The sequence below is a fragment of the Lepisosteus platostomus genome, chromosome 21 (assembly GCF_059453375.1).
Source record: "Lepisosteus platostomus isolate fLepPlt1 chromosome 21, fLepPlt1.hap1, whole genome shotgun sequence".
NCBI lineage: Eukaryota > Metazoa > Chordata > Actinopteri > Semionotiformes > Lepisosteidae > Lepisosteus > Lepisosteus platostomus.
Window position 1 is genome coordinate 3,072,292 of NC_142631.1, and position 14,250 is coordinate 3,086,541.

General features: G+C 50.6%; 1 protein-coding gene across 1 annotated transcript; it reads left to right on the plus strand.

The window, feature by feature from the left end:
• The first annotated feature begins 540 nt into the window (after positions 1 to 540).
• On the plus strand, positions 541 to 11,782 carry glipr2 (GLI pathogenesis-related 2). Its single transcript, XM_088615193.1, has 14 exons — positions 541 to 562; positions 806 to 1,114; positions 1,356 to 1,433; positions 1,547 to 1,804; positions 2,465 to 2,683; positions 3,174 to 3,251; positions 3,874 to 4,032; positions 4,662 to 4,877; positions 6,621 to 6,827; positions 7,689 to 7,766; positions 8,275 to 8,505; positions 8,783 to 9,001; positions 9,776 to 9,853; positions 10,172 to 11,782. The coding sequence occupies exons 1-14, from the start codon at positions 541 to 543 to the stop codon at positions 10,336 to 10,338; spliced, it is 2,319 nt and encodes a 772-aa protein (XP_088471319.1). The 3' UTR covers positions 10,339 to 11,782.
• Positions 11,783 to 14,250: the final 2,468 nt, after the last annotated feature.

Below are 14,250 nucleotides of genomic sequence, written 5' to 3' on the forward strand. Positions count from 1 at the left end.
CTGCTCCTAAGCTCCGACGTGCTTTTTAATATGTCTGCGAAGTGTCGCTCTCAAAGTCTGCTCTCTCTGGGTCCGATTGATTCAGTCTGTTTCCCTGACAACAGCGGAATGCTGTTCCCAGTAGCCTCCCTATCTCCCTGACGACGGCGCCAGCTTCCCCTCCTTGGAGCTGCAGGGCTCTGGTGCAATAGGGACACCTCCCTTAAAACCCCCCAATGAACCCCTTGACATTAGCATTTTCAGCAGCACGCCCTTTAGGAGGGTTTGAAGCAGGTTAGGGTGGGGGTTAAGATCAGCACCTACAGTGAGTTCAAAGATAAAGCAAAATTCGGCAACAAGTTTACCCCCGTTAGGTCTCATCGGCACGACGTAGCAAACTGTGACCAGTGCTTGCAGCTCGCAATGAACTCCCTTCTTCGCGGGGTTGTAAATCCCCTGCCGGGATGCTCAGAACAGCATCCCTTGTTTTTAAATTCATGACTGAACACAGAGAGGTCTCTGAAACTCTTCCACATCCTGTCGTAGCTACTGTACTGCACCATGAGCCTGCTGAGCAAAGAGAGTGACATTCCCCAAAAAAGCTGGAAGTCAGGAAGCGCTGGGAACTTGAGCCCTATGTCCCTTCACCCTTGGTGGTCTCGTGGAATGAAGTCTCCCATTGTTAATTGGGAAGGGCGTCTTTAATTCCCTTGAGTGGGGGGGTGAATCTGGTGCTGATCAAAGTTTTGGGGAGACACACATCGTGCCAGCTGTACCCCAGTGCCGCTGCAGGCGTGTCACTGTGACGTGTGCTTCTGTTTTCCAGCGGGAGAGACCGGGGGGCCGGCGAAGCCCCCCGTCAGGAGCAAAAGCCCCTCCCAGATCCAACAGGATGCTCCCCGCCCCTCTCCCTCCCCCGCCGACACCTCCCGCTTCCAGAAGGAGGCGCTGGAGGCCCACAATGCCCGGCGGCGGCTGCACGCGGCCCCCCCGCTGCGGCTGGACCCCGCCCTGTGCCGCCAGGCGCAGGAGTGGGCCGATCGCCTGCTCTCGCTGCGGGTGCTGCAGCACAGCGACACCGGCCTGGGGGAGAACATCTGGCACAAGTGGAGCTCCAACAGGGCCGAGGCCTCCGGTGAGACGCCCCGGATCCGGCGCTGGGCCCGCTGCCCTCCCGCTGGGACAGGCGTGGGGGAGCATGGGAAATCACTGCTCGGTGGGGGGGGGGGGAGGATGATGGGAAAAACCGTAGAAAGGGCGAAATCTCCAGCGCGCGTTCGCTGTGCCGATCGCTGGTAAGGGAGTGAGGAGGGGGGTGCCTGGAGGTGACGGGGCGCTCGCAGCTCTGATCGGGGTGTCCTGTGCTGTGCCTGCAGGAGAGGAAGCCGTGGAGTCCTGGTACGGCGAGATCAAGGACTACGACTTCAGCAGGCCGGGCTTCTCCACCAACACAGGTCGGCCTTAGCTCCCGATGCCTCGATCTGCCGGCCACTGCGTCCCGCACACATCACTGAATTGTGACCTGCGGTTACCTATCCCATCACCCCTCCTGCCCCCCCCCCCGCAGGCCACTTCACCCAGGTGGTGTGGAGAGACTCTCAGGAGCTGGGCATCGCCAAGGCGACGGACGGGAAAGGGATGGCGTTTGTGGTGGCGCGGTACCAGCCGGCCGGGAACATCACCAACGCGGGCTACTTCGAGAAGAACGTGCTGCCACCAGGGGCGAAGCCTCCGGAGGGCGCCAGCAAGGGCGCAGGACTGAAGCCCCAACTTCAGAGCCGCCCAGGGCAGAGAAATGGGCAGCAGGCGGATGGCAGCGCCCCTGGTAAGGGCATCTTTACTTGAGGATGGACAGCATAGTAGAGCAGAGTCCTGCTGGGTCAAACTACTTCAGAATCTTTTAAGTTTCTTCCTTCCTGTTAACGTATCGGTGAAAAAACACGAATGTCTCCCGTTTAACGTAGTGAAGTCCCGATCACACCAAAGGCGAGCGGAAGCATTTGGCCTGAAGAAAACATGTTTTTGTTCTGTTCTTTTGCTTTTCGTGGCTCTATGATAAAACCTAGCAGTTCTATCTGGAGATTGGCATGTGTTCGGTGAACATTAGCAAATGGCTCAAGCTACTTACAGCGGGACAGGGGGGAGACCCGACTGTGCACGGGTGAAAGAGAGGCACCACGATCTTGTGTAACACAGTGAAAAACACCTGGTGTCGACTGCAGCTCACAGCCTTCCCTGAAGAACGTGTGTCGTTTCGTCTCTCTACTTTATCATCATATATCCCTCAAATAAATTGATCTGCCACCTGGTTTAGGTTTTGTTATGCTGATTTTACGCCAGCAAGGCCCGTGTGAAACCAGGACGAGTAGAGCACTTCAGGGAATATTCCTACAGATGCTTTGGGTGTATTTCTGTGCAGTGGGTGTTGTGTCACAGAACCATTCCCCTGAACCTTGTCCATGTCTTTGTGTGTGTGTGTGCACAGTGCACAAGCAGTCCGGCTTTGACAAGGAGTTCCTGGACACCCACAATGACTACAGGAAGAAGCACGGGGCCCCTCCCCTGACCCTGAGCCGGGAGCTGAGTAAGACAGCGCAGGCCTGGGCTGACCACCTGCTGTCAATCAACACCCTGCAGCACAGCAAGACCGAGAACGGCGAGAACGTCTACTACGCCTGGAGCTCCGCCCCCAAGAAGCTCACAGGTACCGGCTGATTGGCTGAGCCGCCACCCTGCCCTTTCATTCACGATTTACTGAGGACAGCGGACAACAACAAACAGGCCATCGGAGTATTTTTGGGTTGCAGTGTGAAATGTTTCATGCGTGTGTATTAGTGCGCTGGGCGAAGGGCATTTTCAGATGTGCTCATTCTGCAGCAGAACCGTGCTCCGTGCGTTGCGATGTGCATACCTCTCAGCCATCCCTGAAGGAATGGTGTTTTCACTTTGTAGCAGGTCCAGATTTTTCGGTTGCCTTCATAATCAGAGAGCCTGACACCCGCCTGTCATTTGAGCAGTTCACTATCCCATCTCCCTCTCGTTTTCACCAGACGTCTGTCTTCAAGCTCGTTTCGATGAGCGGTTCTAGGGTTTCCCAGCCGGGAGAGGGTTGGGTTTTTATAACCCAGAGAGGAGGTTTCCAACGTGTTGCCTCCTGTGCTCATACTCTTCTCCTTTGTGTGTCTCTGGTGCAGGGAAGGAGCCAGTGGACAGCTGGTACAGCGAGATTAAGGACTACAACTTCAGCAGGCCTGGCTTTCAAAGCAACACTGGTAAGGCATGGGAGCAACAGACCTAATAGCTAACCTTTCATTAGGGGGATACTGGGAGTGCTCGATGTTCCTCTGTGGGCCTGGAACTGCGTTTCCTTCTTCACAAGAACATCAGAAGTGTTAAAAACAAGAGGAGGCCTTTCAGACCATCTATTTCATTGGATAGTACCGCAGTGATCAGAATTGTAGGCAATGTTCTGAATGAGGCCTTACTAGTGTGTTATACCATTTTACAATAAGTTTCTTTGATTTCATGTTTGTGCTTTTAAACTTTATTTATATAGCTTTTGACTCAATTCCAAAGCAGCTGGGCTAAAGCAAACCTGTGGGTCCTGTTTGTAAGTGTTTCTTTATTGTCGGCTCTCAGTTTCAGGCACCCATAGTAACTTTAAGGTATCTTAGTGTGGGCTGCTCTAAGCTCAGCTCACGAGGAGAGTTTGTTAGACCCTCAGCTCCTCTCTCCTGGTGTGGCAGTCATATAAACAGCCGGGTACAATCATCATAATCTCTTTCTTAGAAGCACAAAATGGATCAGTAAGGTGTTCACAGCTCCTCTGGGAGGTGAGAGGTTGACATTTGTGCACCAGTGTGACGCCACAGCGCCCCCTGCTGTTCCCCGCAGGGCACTTCACCCAGGTGGTGTGGAAGTCTTCGCTGGAGGTGGGCGTGGGGCAGGCCACGGATGGGAACACCGTCTTTGTGGTGGGCCAGTACAGCCCGGCGGGGAACATCAGCAACCCGGGGTACTTCGAGAAGAACGTCCTGCCCCTGGGCACCCCAGGTAACCCCACATGGAGCACGATACACAGCAGCCCAGCACTGCTTATCTTAACAGCACTGGGCACCAATGGGATTATCCATGTCTGGATATCATGCTTGTATCTAGGACACTGACTTATATTTCTTACACAATATTGACATTTTTCTTCTTTCATTTTCTGATCTGATTTGCAATCTCGACTTTCAATTCCTGTTAAGAACTTCCCTTATTCATCATCCCGCGCGCGGTCACCCTCGCCACTTCCTAAATTCCACAAACGCTGACTCGAACGCTAGACCGCAGCGCCCCAGATTCTCCGATGGCACTGGGCGTCCGCGTTCTGGAGGTCCCGCCCAGAGAGACAATTAGGGCTGTTTTTTTTCAGACAGACCTAAAGCATCAGTTCAGGTGGTGGGTGAGATGAGCTAGGTCGAGCGTGGTTGAAACGCTGAAGGATTTAGGAGCACGGAGTTGCCTATTACACCAAAAATGTGCCGTGCAATATCTACAGTTTTGTTTCCGCCCTCGCTTGCACAATTAGGCTTTCAGTATCTGCAACATGAGATCTCGTCAGTGGACAGGCAAAGATATTCAACTGTATATTCAGCAGCATCAGGGTGCCAAGTGTGACATGTGCTTCTGTTTTCCAGTGGGAGAGACCGGGGGGTCGGCGAAGCCCCCCGTCAGGACCAAGAGCCCCCTCCAGATCCAACAGGATGCCCCCCGCCCCTCCCCGTCCCCCGGCTACTTCGAGAAGAACGTGTTGCCACCAGGGGCGAAGCCACCAGTGGGCGCCAGCAAGGGCGCAGGACTGAAGCCCCAACCAGGGCAGAGAAATGGGCAGCAGGCTGATGGCAGTGCCCCTGGTAAGGGCATCTTTACTGCTTAATTGACCGTGGAATCTTTTTTCATCTGTTCCCCTTTCTCCTAGACTCTAAAGAGAATAATTAACTGCTCTCCCAGTTTAGTGGCGACAGCTGTTAATGACAAAACCAGCTGCAGTTCTTCAATTTAAAGAAGGCCTCCTTTTGAATATTGTGTGCAGTTTTGGTCCGCAAGATATTGCTGCACTGGATTCGGTCCATCGCAGAATAAGCAGAAAGCCCTTCACTGACACGCTGAGGAACTGAACCTTTTTAGTCCTGAGCAGCGAATATGACAAGGTGACCTGATACAGTTCTTTAAATTCCTCAGAGGCGTTGACTTAGTCTTCAGGATGAACAGTGTGGGCACAGATGGAATCTAAACAGAAATGCCATTTAAATCTGAGAACAGTGGGGGTGGGGGGTGGGGGGGCACGTCTATATGCTAAGGGTGGCGGGAGTCTGGAACGAGCCACCCAGCTATGTGGTTGAAGCTGATACCCTGGCTTCTTTCAAGAAATAGCTGGGATGGGACATTCAAATCATTTAACTACTAACCGCTGTAAACCAGCAGTCAGGACAGCCCCAAATAAACCAGACCGGAGACAGACAACTAGACAAATTTTCTTCCTTCAGTCACGATGTGCGCACAACAATACAAGTGAAACCCAAAGTACAAAGCAAGCATCAGAGTTCCAGGTGGGTGTGGCTGATTAACTATTCCCCCACCTACACTATCACACTCTGTCTTAATTGGTTTTATAAGTTACGCAGTGCAGTAAACGATCACCATTTGACCATCCCATGTCCCCTCCCAGCTTACATCCCATAATTCTCCTCCCTAGTCTTCTACACCTTCATCACTGGAACCTAAGCCCAGATAATGAAGGTCTCCATAGCATTCCCCGGACCTGGAAATGTCGAGCTTAGGGTCCCCCTTTCGAACCGGAGGGGGTAGTATGTTGGCCCCCCAAAATATTCCCTGCAAACCAGTTTATACCAACTCTTATCAGGCTGTCGTAGTGCCGCCATTCATAAGTCCCCTCCATTAAGGTTGATATGTCTCCCTTGACAGTTTAATAATACGATAATCTGTGGAATGCCAGACTGCTATTTTAACAGCGCCAGTACACATGAATATAGGGCTTTTCACCGAGCTTTAACCAGAGGTCCAAGCTGGGATGATTTAAAATGAGTCTAATACTATAGTTACATACAGTATATATTAGTAACATATTAGTGATAACAAGGTAGTCATAAAGTAATTTAGATTAATCATCTCAGAATCAGAAGTTCAACTAATAGCCGTGATCCATAATGGTGATTCCGCTACAAATGATTAGAGCACAAAAATGGGGGATCAAATTAAAATTAATCATTCAGTCCCTTCACGACGGAGGGCTGGGTGGCCTGGCGCTGTTCTTCTTGTGTTGAAGGTCTTAAGAGCCCCACATAGTCATGGCGGCTTGATATGGGGCTGGCGTGTTTCAGCCAGATTCTCCTGGAACACGGAACAGCCAGCAGCCCCAGGACTGGAGCTCTGATCCCGAGCTGTTCTCTGCGGACAAGAGTTGGGGGACCCCCTGCCCCGCAGCAGCTGACTAGCCCCTCTCTCCGTGTGTGATATTCCCCCCCAGACCCCAGAATTAGTCTCATTCTTTGGCTCAGAATTCTCCCCTCCCCTCCTTTACTGCTTCTCTGATTACTCTGATCATCTTGCTGTTCCTCCCTCGCTCTCTCTCCCAGACTCCTTCACCAGGGACATCCTGCAGGCCTGCAATGAAAAGCGCCAGGCTCACGGTGCGCCCCCCCTCTCCCTGAATTCTGAAATGAGCCGGGGGGCGCAGAGCTGGGCCGAGAGTCTGCTGGCAAAGCGAGTCCTCAAACACTCCACCACCGCCTATGGAGAGAACATCTGGGCCAAGACAGGCGGCCCGGGCATTACTGCCACAGGTGATACAGCAAGCAGAGAGCTCCTTCATAGTCATAGCCAACAGCTAGAGTACAGTACGTCGCCCTGCAGCTCGCCGCTGGCAGCCCCACTGGAGCCCAGTAGGTGTGGGCCTGGGCAGTACCTGGATGGGAGACCTCCTGGGAAAGCTAAGGCTGCTGCTGGAAGAGGTGTTAGTGGGGCCAGTAGGGGGCGCTCACCCAGCAGTCTGTGTGGGTCCTAATGCCCCTGTGTAGTGACGGGGACACTATACTGTAAAAAGGCGCCGTCCTTCGGATGAGAAGTAAAACCGAGGTCCTGACTCTCTGTGGTCGTTAAAAATCCCAGGGCGTTTCTCGAAAAGAGTACTTACAAATTACTTACAGATTTCCTTTGGCCTTTACCAGTCACGGCCTCTTAATAACCCCCCTCTCTGAACTGGCTCCATCACTCTGCTCTCCCACTGAGAGCTGGTGTGTGGGGAGCGGACTGGCGCATCATCCAGGTGGGGCTGCACACTGGTGGTGGAAGTGGGATCCCCCATTTCCTATAAATCTCTTTGAGTGCGGTGTCCAGAAAAGTGTTATATAAGTGTAAGGAATTATTATAATAATATCCTTCCTCCAGACTTTAGCCAGACCTCCACCGCGACCAGCAGAGCAGGCTTTCCCTGCATAAGCAAAACCTGCAGGGACAGTGAGGGTTAAGGTATAAGAGTGAAGGGGGTCACAGATGGTCAGGGTACCCCCATGAAGCCCAGCAAGTAACCCCTGCGGGGCTGCAGTGCTGTCAATGAGAGAAGCACCACTCATTCCTCAGTGCCAACTCTGGTGCTGTGGAACCAGTGTCCTCTGACCTCTGACCTCTGACCTCTCCGTCTCCAGGCCAGGAAGTGGTGGATAGCTGGTACAAGGAGATGGGCAACTATGACTTTTCCAGACCGGGCAGTCAGACAAAGACAGGTACTGAGATCACACACGCAGTAATTGTGAAGCATTTTTTTCCTTTCAACTGAAAGACAGTGCAATTAATAATGTTAATGTTATTAATATAATGCTAATATATATGAATGTAATGTTTATGTAGTTATCAGTATTTATTTCCATATATGGGGGTAGGCATAAGCATCTGCAATTAATTTGTCTGTACAGAATCATGTGTTTGGTTGCCTTATGTGTTCAGCAAAAGTGCAAATTTAAAACACTATGTTGCTTAACAAAACATGGACTCATCTTGCTTAAAATGCAGGAGACAAAAATTTAAATCCACAATTGTACTGTAACTACATATACATGTACAATTATTTAAAAAATACAATTGATTCAGATAGTTAAATTCGTTTTAGTCAAACTTTTGCTAAAAATGTGCTCTGTCCGTCCTTGTGCGTAACTTAAACGTTATCTTGCAAAAATCAAACACACCAGCAGCTTGACATCAGACTGTGCCTGACCCCTGACCTTCTCTTCTCAGGTCACTTCACTCAGCTGGTATGGCGCTCCTCGCAGGAGCTAGGCGTGGGGCTGGCCAACAGTGGGACAGGCTCGGTCATTGTGGTGGCGCAGTTCCAGCCGGCAGGAAACATCACCAACCCTGGCTACTACAGCCGCAATGTCTTGCCCAAGGGGTCGAAGGTGACTGACGAGCCCAGAGAAGAGGATTCTGGGGAGAAAGGGGCAGGACATCCCGTTGTCACTCTGCCAGGTCTGCAACTCTGTTTCGTCCAATTGGACACAGCATGTGTCGCCCAGTGCACTGGTTTGTCATGTGTGAACTTTTGGTGATCTCGGCCCACTCCAGTCCAGGTCATTGCATGATTTCCCACAATTGCCTTAATTGTTTAATTGATAGCAACTCAGATCAATGTAACAATGGAGGCAGTGGCTGTGTTTACATGCTTCAGTGTGGTGGGCCACAAGGAGAGCACCAGGAATGTGTGCCCTGACTTCTGATCTCTCTCTCTCTGCCCCGGGCCCGGCAGCCAGCCAGCTGTCCCAATTCTCCCAGTCTCTGAGGGAGACGATGAACCGGTTCCGGCAGCAGCACGGGGCCCCGCCCCTTCAGCTGAGCTCCGCCCTCTCCAAGGAGGCGCTGAGCTGGGCGTCTCACCTGGTGCAGAGCAAGGCCCTGAAGAGCAGTGGCAAGGACTATGGAGAAAACCTGTGGTATTGCTTGAGCTCCAGCACAGCACCCCCTACAGGTACACAGCCCCACCTGCACCTCCCACAACACTGTGGTTTGACTGCAAGCTTCTGCCTGATGGCAGTAACACAGCGCCGTTAAATTATTAGATATGAATTAGTCGTCATAAAAAAACTACTTAATGATAAACAGTCATTATAATCTCATATTGTTAGACACCAGAAATACACATCTGAAACCGAACACACTATTCGCAGAGATTGAAGGAGAACCACAATGCTGTGTTTGTATTTCAGGGTTAGGAAGAATCAGCACCGATGAGTTTATTTCAAACTGCAATGAAAGTAAAATGGACACAGTAACTTATAAAACGAGACAAACCTCCTGAGGTGAAGTGGCCCTTTGGCACTGTAATCAAGCAGGCTTGTGAATCCAGCTCTTTTAATCCAATAGAAATATTGCTCTCGACTCTGATAAATGAAACGTACTCGTTAACTCTGCCTGCAGGCCACATTGAAACATTTCTGCAGTGGAATGTCGACCTGTGCTTATTCGCTCGTGCATCACAGCACATCAGTCATCACAGGGACTAGTGAGCAGGAAGGGCCGCCTCACGTCACAATTCCTGGGACCTCGAAGGCGAGTTTGCGACAGCACGACGGCCTGCGGCGCTTTCACAAAGTTCGCGATTCTGTGCCTAATTCCAAATTTGTAAAACTGTACGATACGGTCGCAGCCTTTAATAACAGGTCTGAGAAACCGGGCCTGCGGTTCCCCTTTAATACGTGTGCGATATCTAGCATGACATACATGAGAGTTCATCTGTTCGCAGGTTCAGAGGTGGCCGAGTCCTGGTACAAGGAGAGCAGCAAATACGACTTCGGCTCTCCGGGTTTCAAGAGCGGAACAGGTACTGTCACTGGTGAACCTGTGCACTGTGCACAATTCTCACTATTGTGATTATGTTTCATCTTGCTCTGGGGTTATTTATCACTTCTGGGGAGTGAAAGAAACAAGAATAGCATTTACCCCCCCCATGATAATCCAGAGGTAACGATCCTAGGCTCCTCCGTCTCCAGCCAGTCCTTTTTGATCTTAATGGACTCTTGATTTTCATCGTTTATGCTTAATTGCTTGAGCGGTCTTGCCCCTGAGCCGCCTGTGGCGAACACCCCACAGCGGAGCGGTCTCCCCGCCTCACCCCTCTGCCTTCCTCCCCCGCGCCCAGGGAACTTCTCCCAGATGGTGTGGAAGTCCTCCAGGGAGGTGGGCACCGGCCTGGCGACGGATGGGGCGGGCATGTTCATCGCTGTGGTCTTCTTCAGCCCCGCCGGCAACATCACCAACAAGGGCTACTTTGAAGACAACGTGAAACCCAAGGGAACCAGGATCTAGGGAATAAGGACCTAGGGAATTAGGGTCTATAGAACCAGGGTCTTGGGAATTAGGGTCTATAGAACCGGGGTCTAGGGAATTAGGGTCTGGAGAACCAGTCTTGGGAATTAGGGTCTATAGAACCAGGGTCTAGGGAGTTAGGGTCTGGAGAACCAGGGTCTTGGGAATTAGGGTCTGGAGAACCAGTCTTGGGAATTAGGGTCTATAGAACCAGGGTCTTGGGAATTAGGGTCTATAGAACCAGGGTCTTGGGAATTAGAGTCTATAGAACCAGGGTCTTGGGAATTAGGGTCTATAGAACCAGGGTCTTGGGAATTAGGGTCTGGAGAACCAGGGTCTTGGGAATTAGGGTCTGGAGAACCAGGGTCTTGGGAACCAAGATCTAGGGAATTAGGGTCTGGGCAACCAGGGTCTTGGGAATTAGGGTCTGGAGAACCAGGGTCTTGGGAACCAAGATCTAGGGAATTAGGGTCTGGGGAACCAGGGTCTTGGGAATTAGGGTCTGGAGAACAGGGTCTTGGGAATTAGGGTCTGGGGAACCAGGGTCTAGAGAACAGGGTTTGGGGAATTAGGGTCTGGGGACCTGCAGGTAGATGGGGAAGGGGGTCGAGCCCCAACAGGAACAGTTTCGGACAGCCTGTCCCTCCTGTACTCAGGCTCCTGTAGACTGTTCGAACCCCACCCAGCCATGAGAACCTGCCTTTAAAGTAAGGAAGCAGTTTAACCCAGAGCTACTGAAAGTACTACCCTTGCGTTCCAGTCCACAAATACCATTAGCATCTCAGCTGTGTAACAGATCCTGCTGGTAATTCATTCATTATGGATTTGTAGTAGGAAAGGTATAGACACTGATTCAAAATGAGCCACTGATGTGCTAAAAAGCTTTTCATTGCTGATGTGGCAAGTTGTGGTGTACAGTTAATGCTAATAAAGTAAACAGGAGATCTACATTATATATAATAGAGAGTGATGGATCATTAGGTTGATACAGTGATGGATCAAACGATTGATACAGACCAACAGCTGAAATGAAAGGCCGGCTGCTGTCTTTATTTAGACAGATTGATGGCTGTCAGGGTAGGGTTTGCTGTTTCTGCTTGGTGTTTAATTTGGGGAAAAGGGAAGAATCTCATCTGTTTTTTTTTTCCATGCTGCCGAGTCACTTGCATATCTGCATGGCCTCATTTTCAGAAAGCAGCGTCTTGAAGCGACTATTTTCATACAGGTACACTGGGATATGTAGACCTGCTTTGTGTACAATTGTGATCGTTAAACATGAAGGATGGGAGTGTGATTTGACACGTCCTGAACGTGCTTGATGAATGCGGTTTTGTCTAAAACCTCTGTGCTGCTTTCGTGGTTTGGTTTTCAGGATTATTTTCTCTTTGAATGTAATGTTATTGTATTTTGATTTTTAAATAAAGAAAAAAAAAGATACGATCAATTTTAAAGGCTGCTGGACTGTCATTACCGGGCTCACCGCTAGAGGGCGGTACGTACACGGTGACTTTCATTTCGCGGTTTTCCAGAGTCCCAGATCAGCTTATCTGGATTCTGCATTGCAACGTCGTACTGAGAAGCGGGTAGTGAGGTCGGTTGTTGTCGCCGCCCTCCCCTCCCCCTCTCCCCTTCGTGTTTTTGCTCAGTTAACAGCCACACGTTTGCTGCAGAAGTCTTCCTCCTTCAGTTATCGAGACAGGAACTATAACTCTATCAACGATATCAAAAGAAGCTTGAGCACAGTCACGGCATTGTCATTCTGAAGAGGAAACACATTATAACTCGGCTATCGATCTTTCAGCTTTGTTGCTGAATGTTTTTTTTTTGTTTTAGATAAAGGTTTAAGCCCATGGCTCTTTTGGGTTATTATCATTACTGTCAAAGCAATTGAGTATTTGTCAAATATAGCTAAGAAACGTGCATTAGAAAAAGGATATTTTCTCAGTCAGGTCTTGGGTGCTGTTTTGAGTTTTCAGTCATCAGAAACAACAGATTTTTATTTAGAGCATAAGAACAGTTACCGGCCATGCGGTTTATCCAGCCTCTTTGGTAGTTAGGAGCAAATGTTCAGCTGTTTCTTGGAAGAAGCCCGGGTATCGGCTTCAACAACATGGCTGGGCAGCTTGTTCCAGACTCCCGCCAGCCTTTGCATAAAGAATTGTCGCCTGTTCTCAGTTTTAAATGCACCCCCTGCGTAGTTTCCACTGGGTTGACTCTGTCAGCGACATTGAGGAGTTTGAGTCCTTGTATCAGGTCCCCTTTTGTTCGGGACTAAAGAGGTTCAGTTCCTTCTGCCTATCCAGTGTAGTTCATTCCCTTCAGCCGTGGAATGAATTTAACCGTTCTTCTCCGCATTGTTTCCAGAGAGAATCATAATAATTGCTCACACTTCTATAGCGCTTTTCTGGACACTCCACTCAAAGCGCTTTACAGGTAATGGGGAATCCCACTACCACCACCAGTGTGCAGCCCCACCTGGATGATGCTGCCAGAGTGCGCCAGTCCGCTCCCCACACACCAGCTCTCAGTGGGGAGTAGAACAGAGTGATGGAGCTAGTTCAGAGAGGGGGGTTATTAGGAGGTCATGACTGGTAAAGGCCAGGGGGAAATTGGCCAGGACACCGGGGTTACACCCCTACTCTTTTCGAGAAACACCCTGGGATTTTTAATGACAATTAAACCTTGGTTTACCTTAAAACTCAGGACCTTGGTTTTACAATATAGTGTCCCCATCACTATACTGGGGCATTAGGACCCACACAGACCGCAGGGTGAGCGCCCCCTGCTGGCCCCACTAACACCTCTTCCAGCAGCAACCTTAGTTTTTCCCAGGAGGTCTCCCATCCAGGTACTGGCCAGGCTCACACCTGCTGAGCTCCAGTGGGGCTGCCAGCGGTAAGTCTCAGGGTGACAGAGCTGCTGGCCTGGAGAACAGAAGGGGTTTGGGGGCATACGAGGGCATGAGGGAACGGTCGTTCTCCTTCGGAAGAAGAAAGTGTGAAATCTGAAGCAGCTGTCAGGCGACAGCTCGGTCCAGCCTCTCCTGACCCCCGGGAAGAACAACTAGGCCCTGTGAGGGAAGACTCGTTGCTCTGATTGGACCGGGAAACTGCCAGCTGTTTAGAATTGGTCTGGCCCAGTGTACTGGGGAACGCCAACAAACCTGCCGGACTGGTTATCAGCCTGTTAACAGGGACGGCCAGTGTCAACACCTCCCGCGGACAGACGGCAGACACCTGAAGCACATTCCCCTGACCACGAGCCTCTCCCACTTCCCCCTGTGAGACCTTTTCACGAGCAGGGCTGCTGTCTTTTTTTTCTCTTTTTTCGGTCCGGAACGTTCCAGAAAGGCGCCAAACACGCCTCGCGTACACCTGAGTAAAATCACACTGCATTGCAACCACCGTCGCCTCGCCCGCTGATGAGCAGGCTTTCCCGGATATTATTCAAAGCCTTGAGTGACCTCGCGTTGCAGAGCCAGCCCACCAGCAGCCCTAGCAAATAAGTCAGGGGAAAGGCTTTAATTAAAGGAAACGAGGCTGTTTTTGCAAAGCTTCTTGCTTCTTGGGCCGTGGTGAACAGTGGGAAAGACGCCCTGTGGAGAGTGAGGAACATGGGGCTGTTCAAAGGCATCGAGGTCCCAGTCAAGGCAGCAGGTAGCCTGGCCCTGCCCATCACCCGAGAGAACTATTACCTCAGAGATCTGTGGAGAGAAGGGAGGGAGGAAGCAGAAAATCTGTGGGAAATAGAGAGTATAGGTCAATATCTCAAGAAACTGTGAAAAACATTATCATGTTTAAGATTTGCACCAGAAAAAAAGAAAATTGTTGCTATGTAACTGTTACCGTGTCAAAATGTAATGAGATGTGATCATATATACTGTTTTAAGTATGTATATTAATGTAAAGCTTT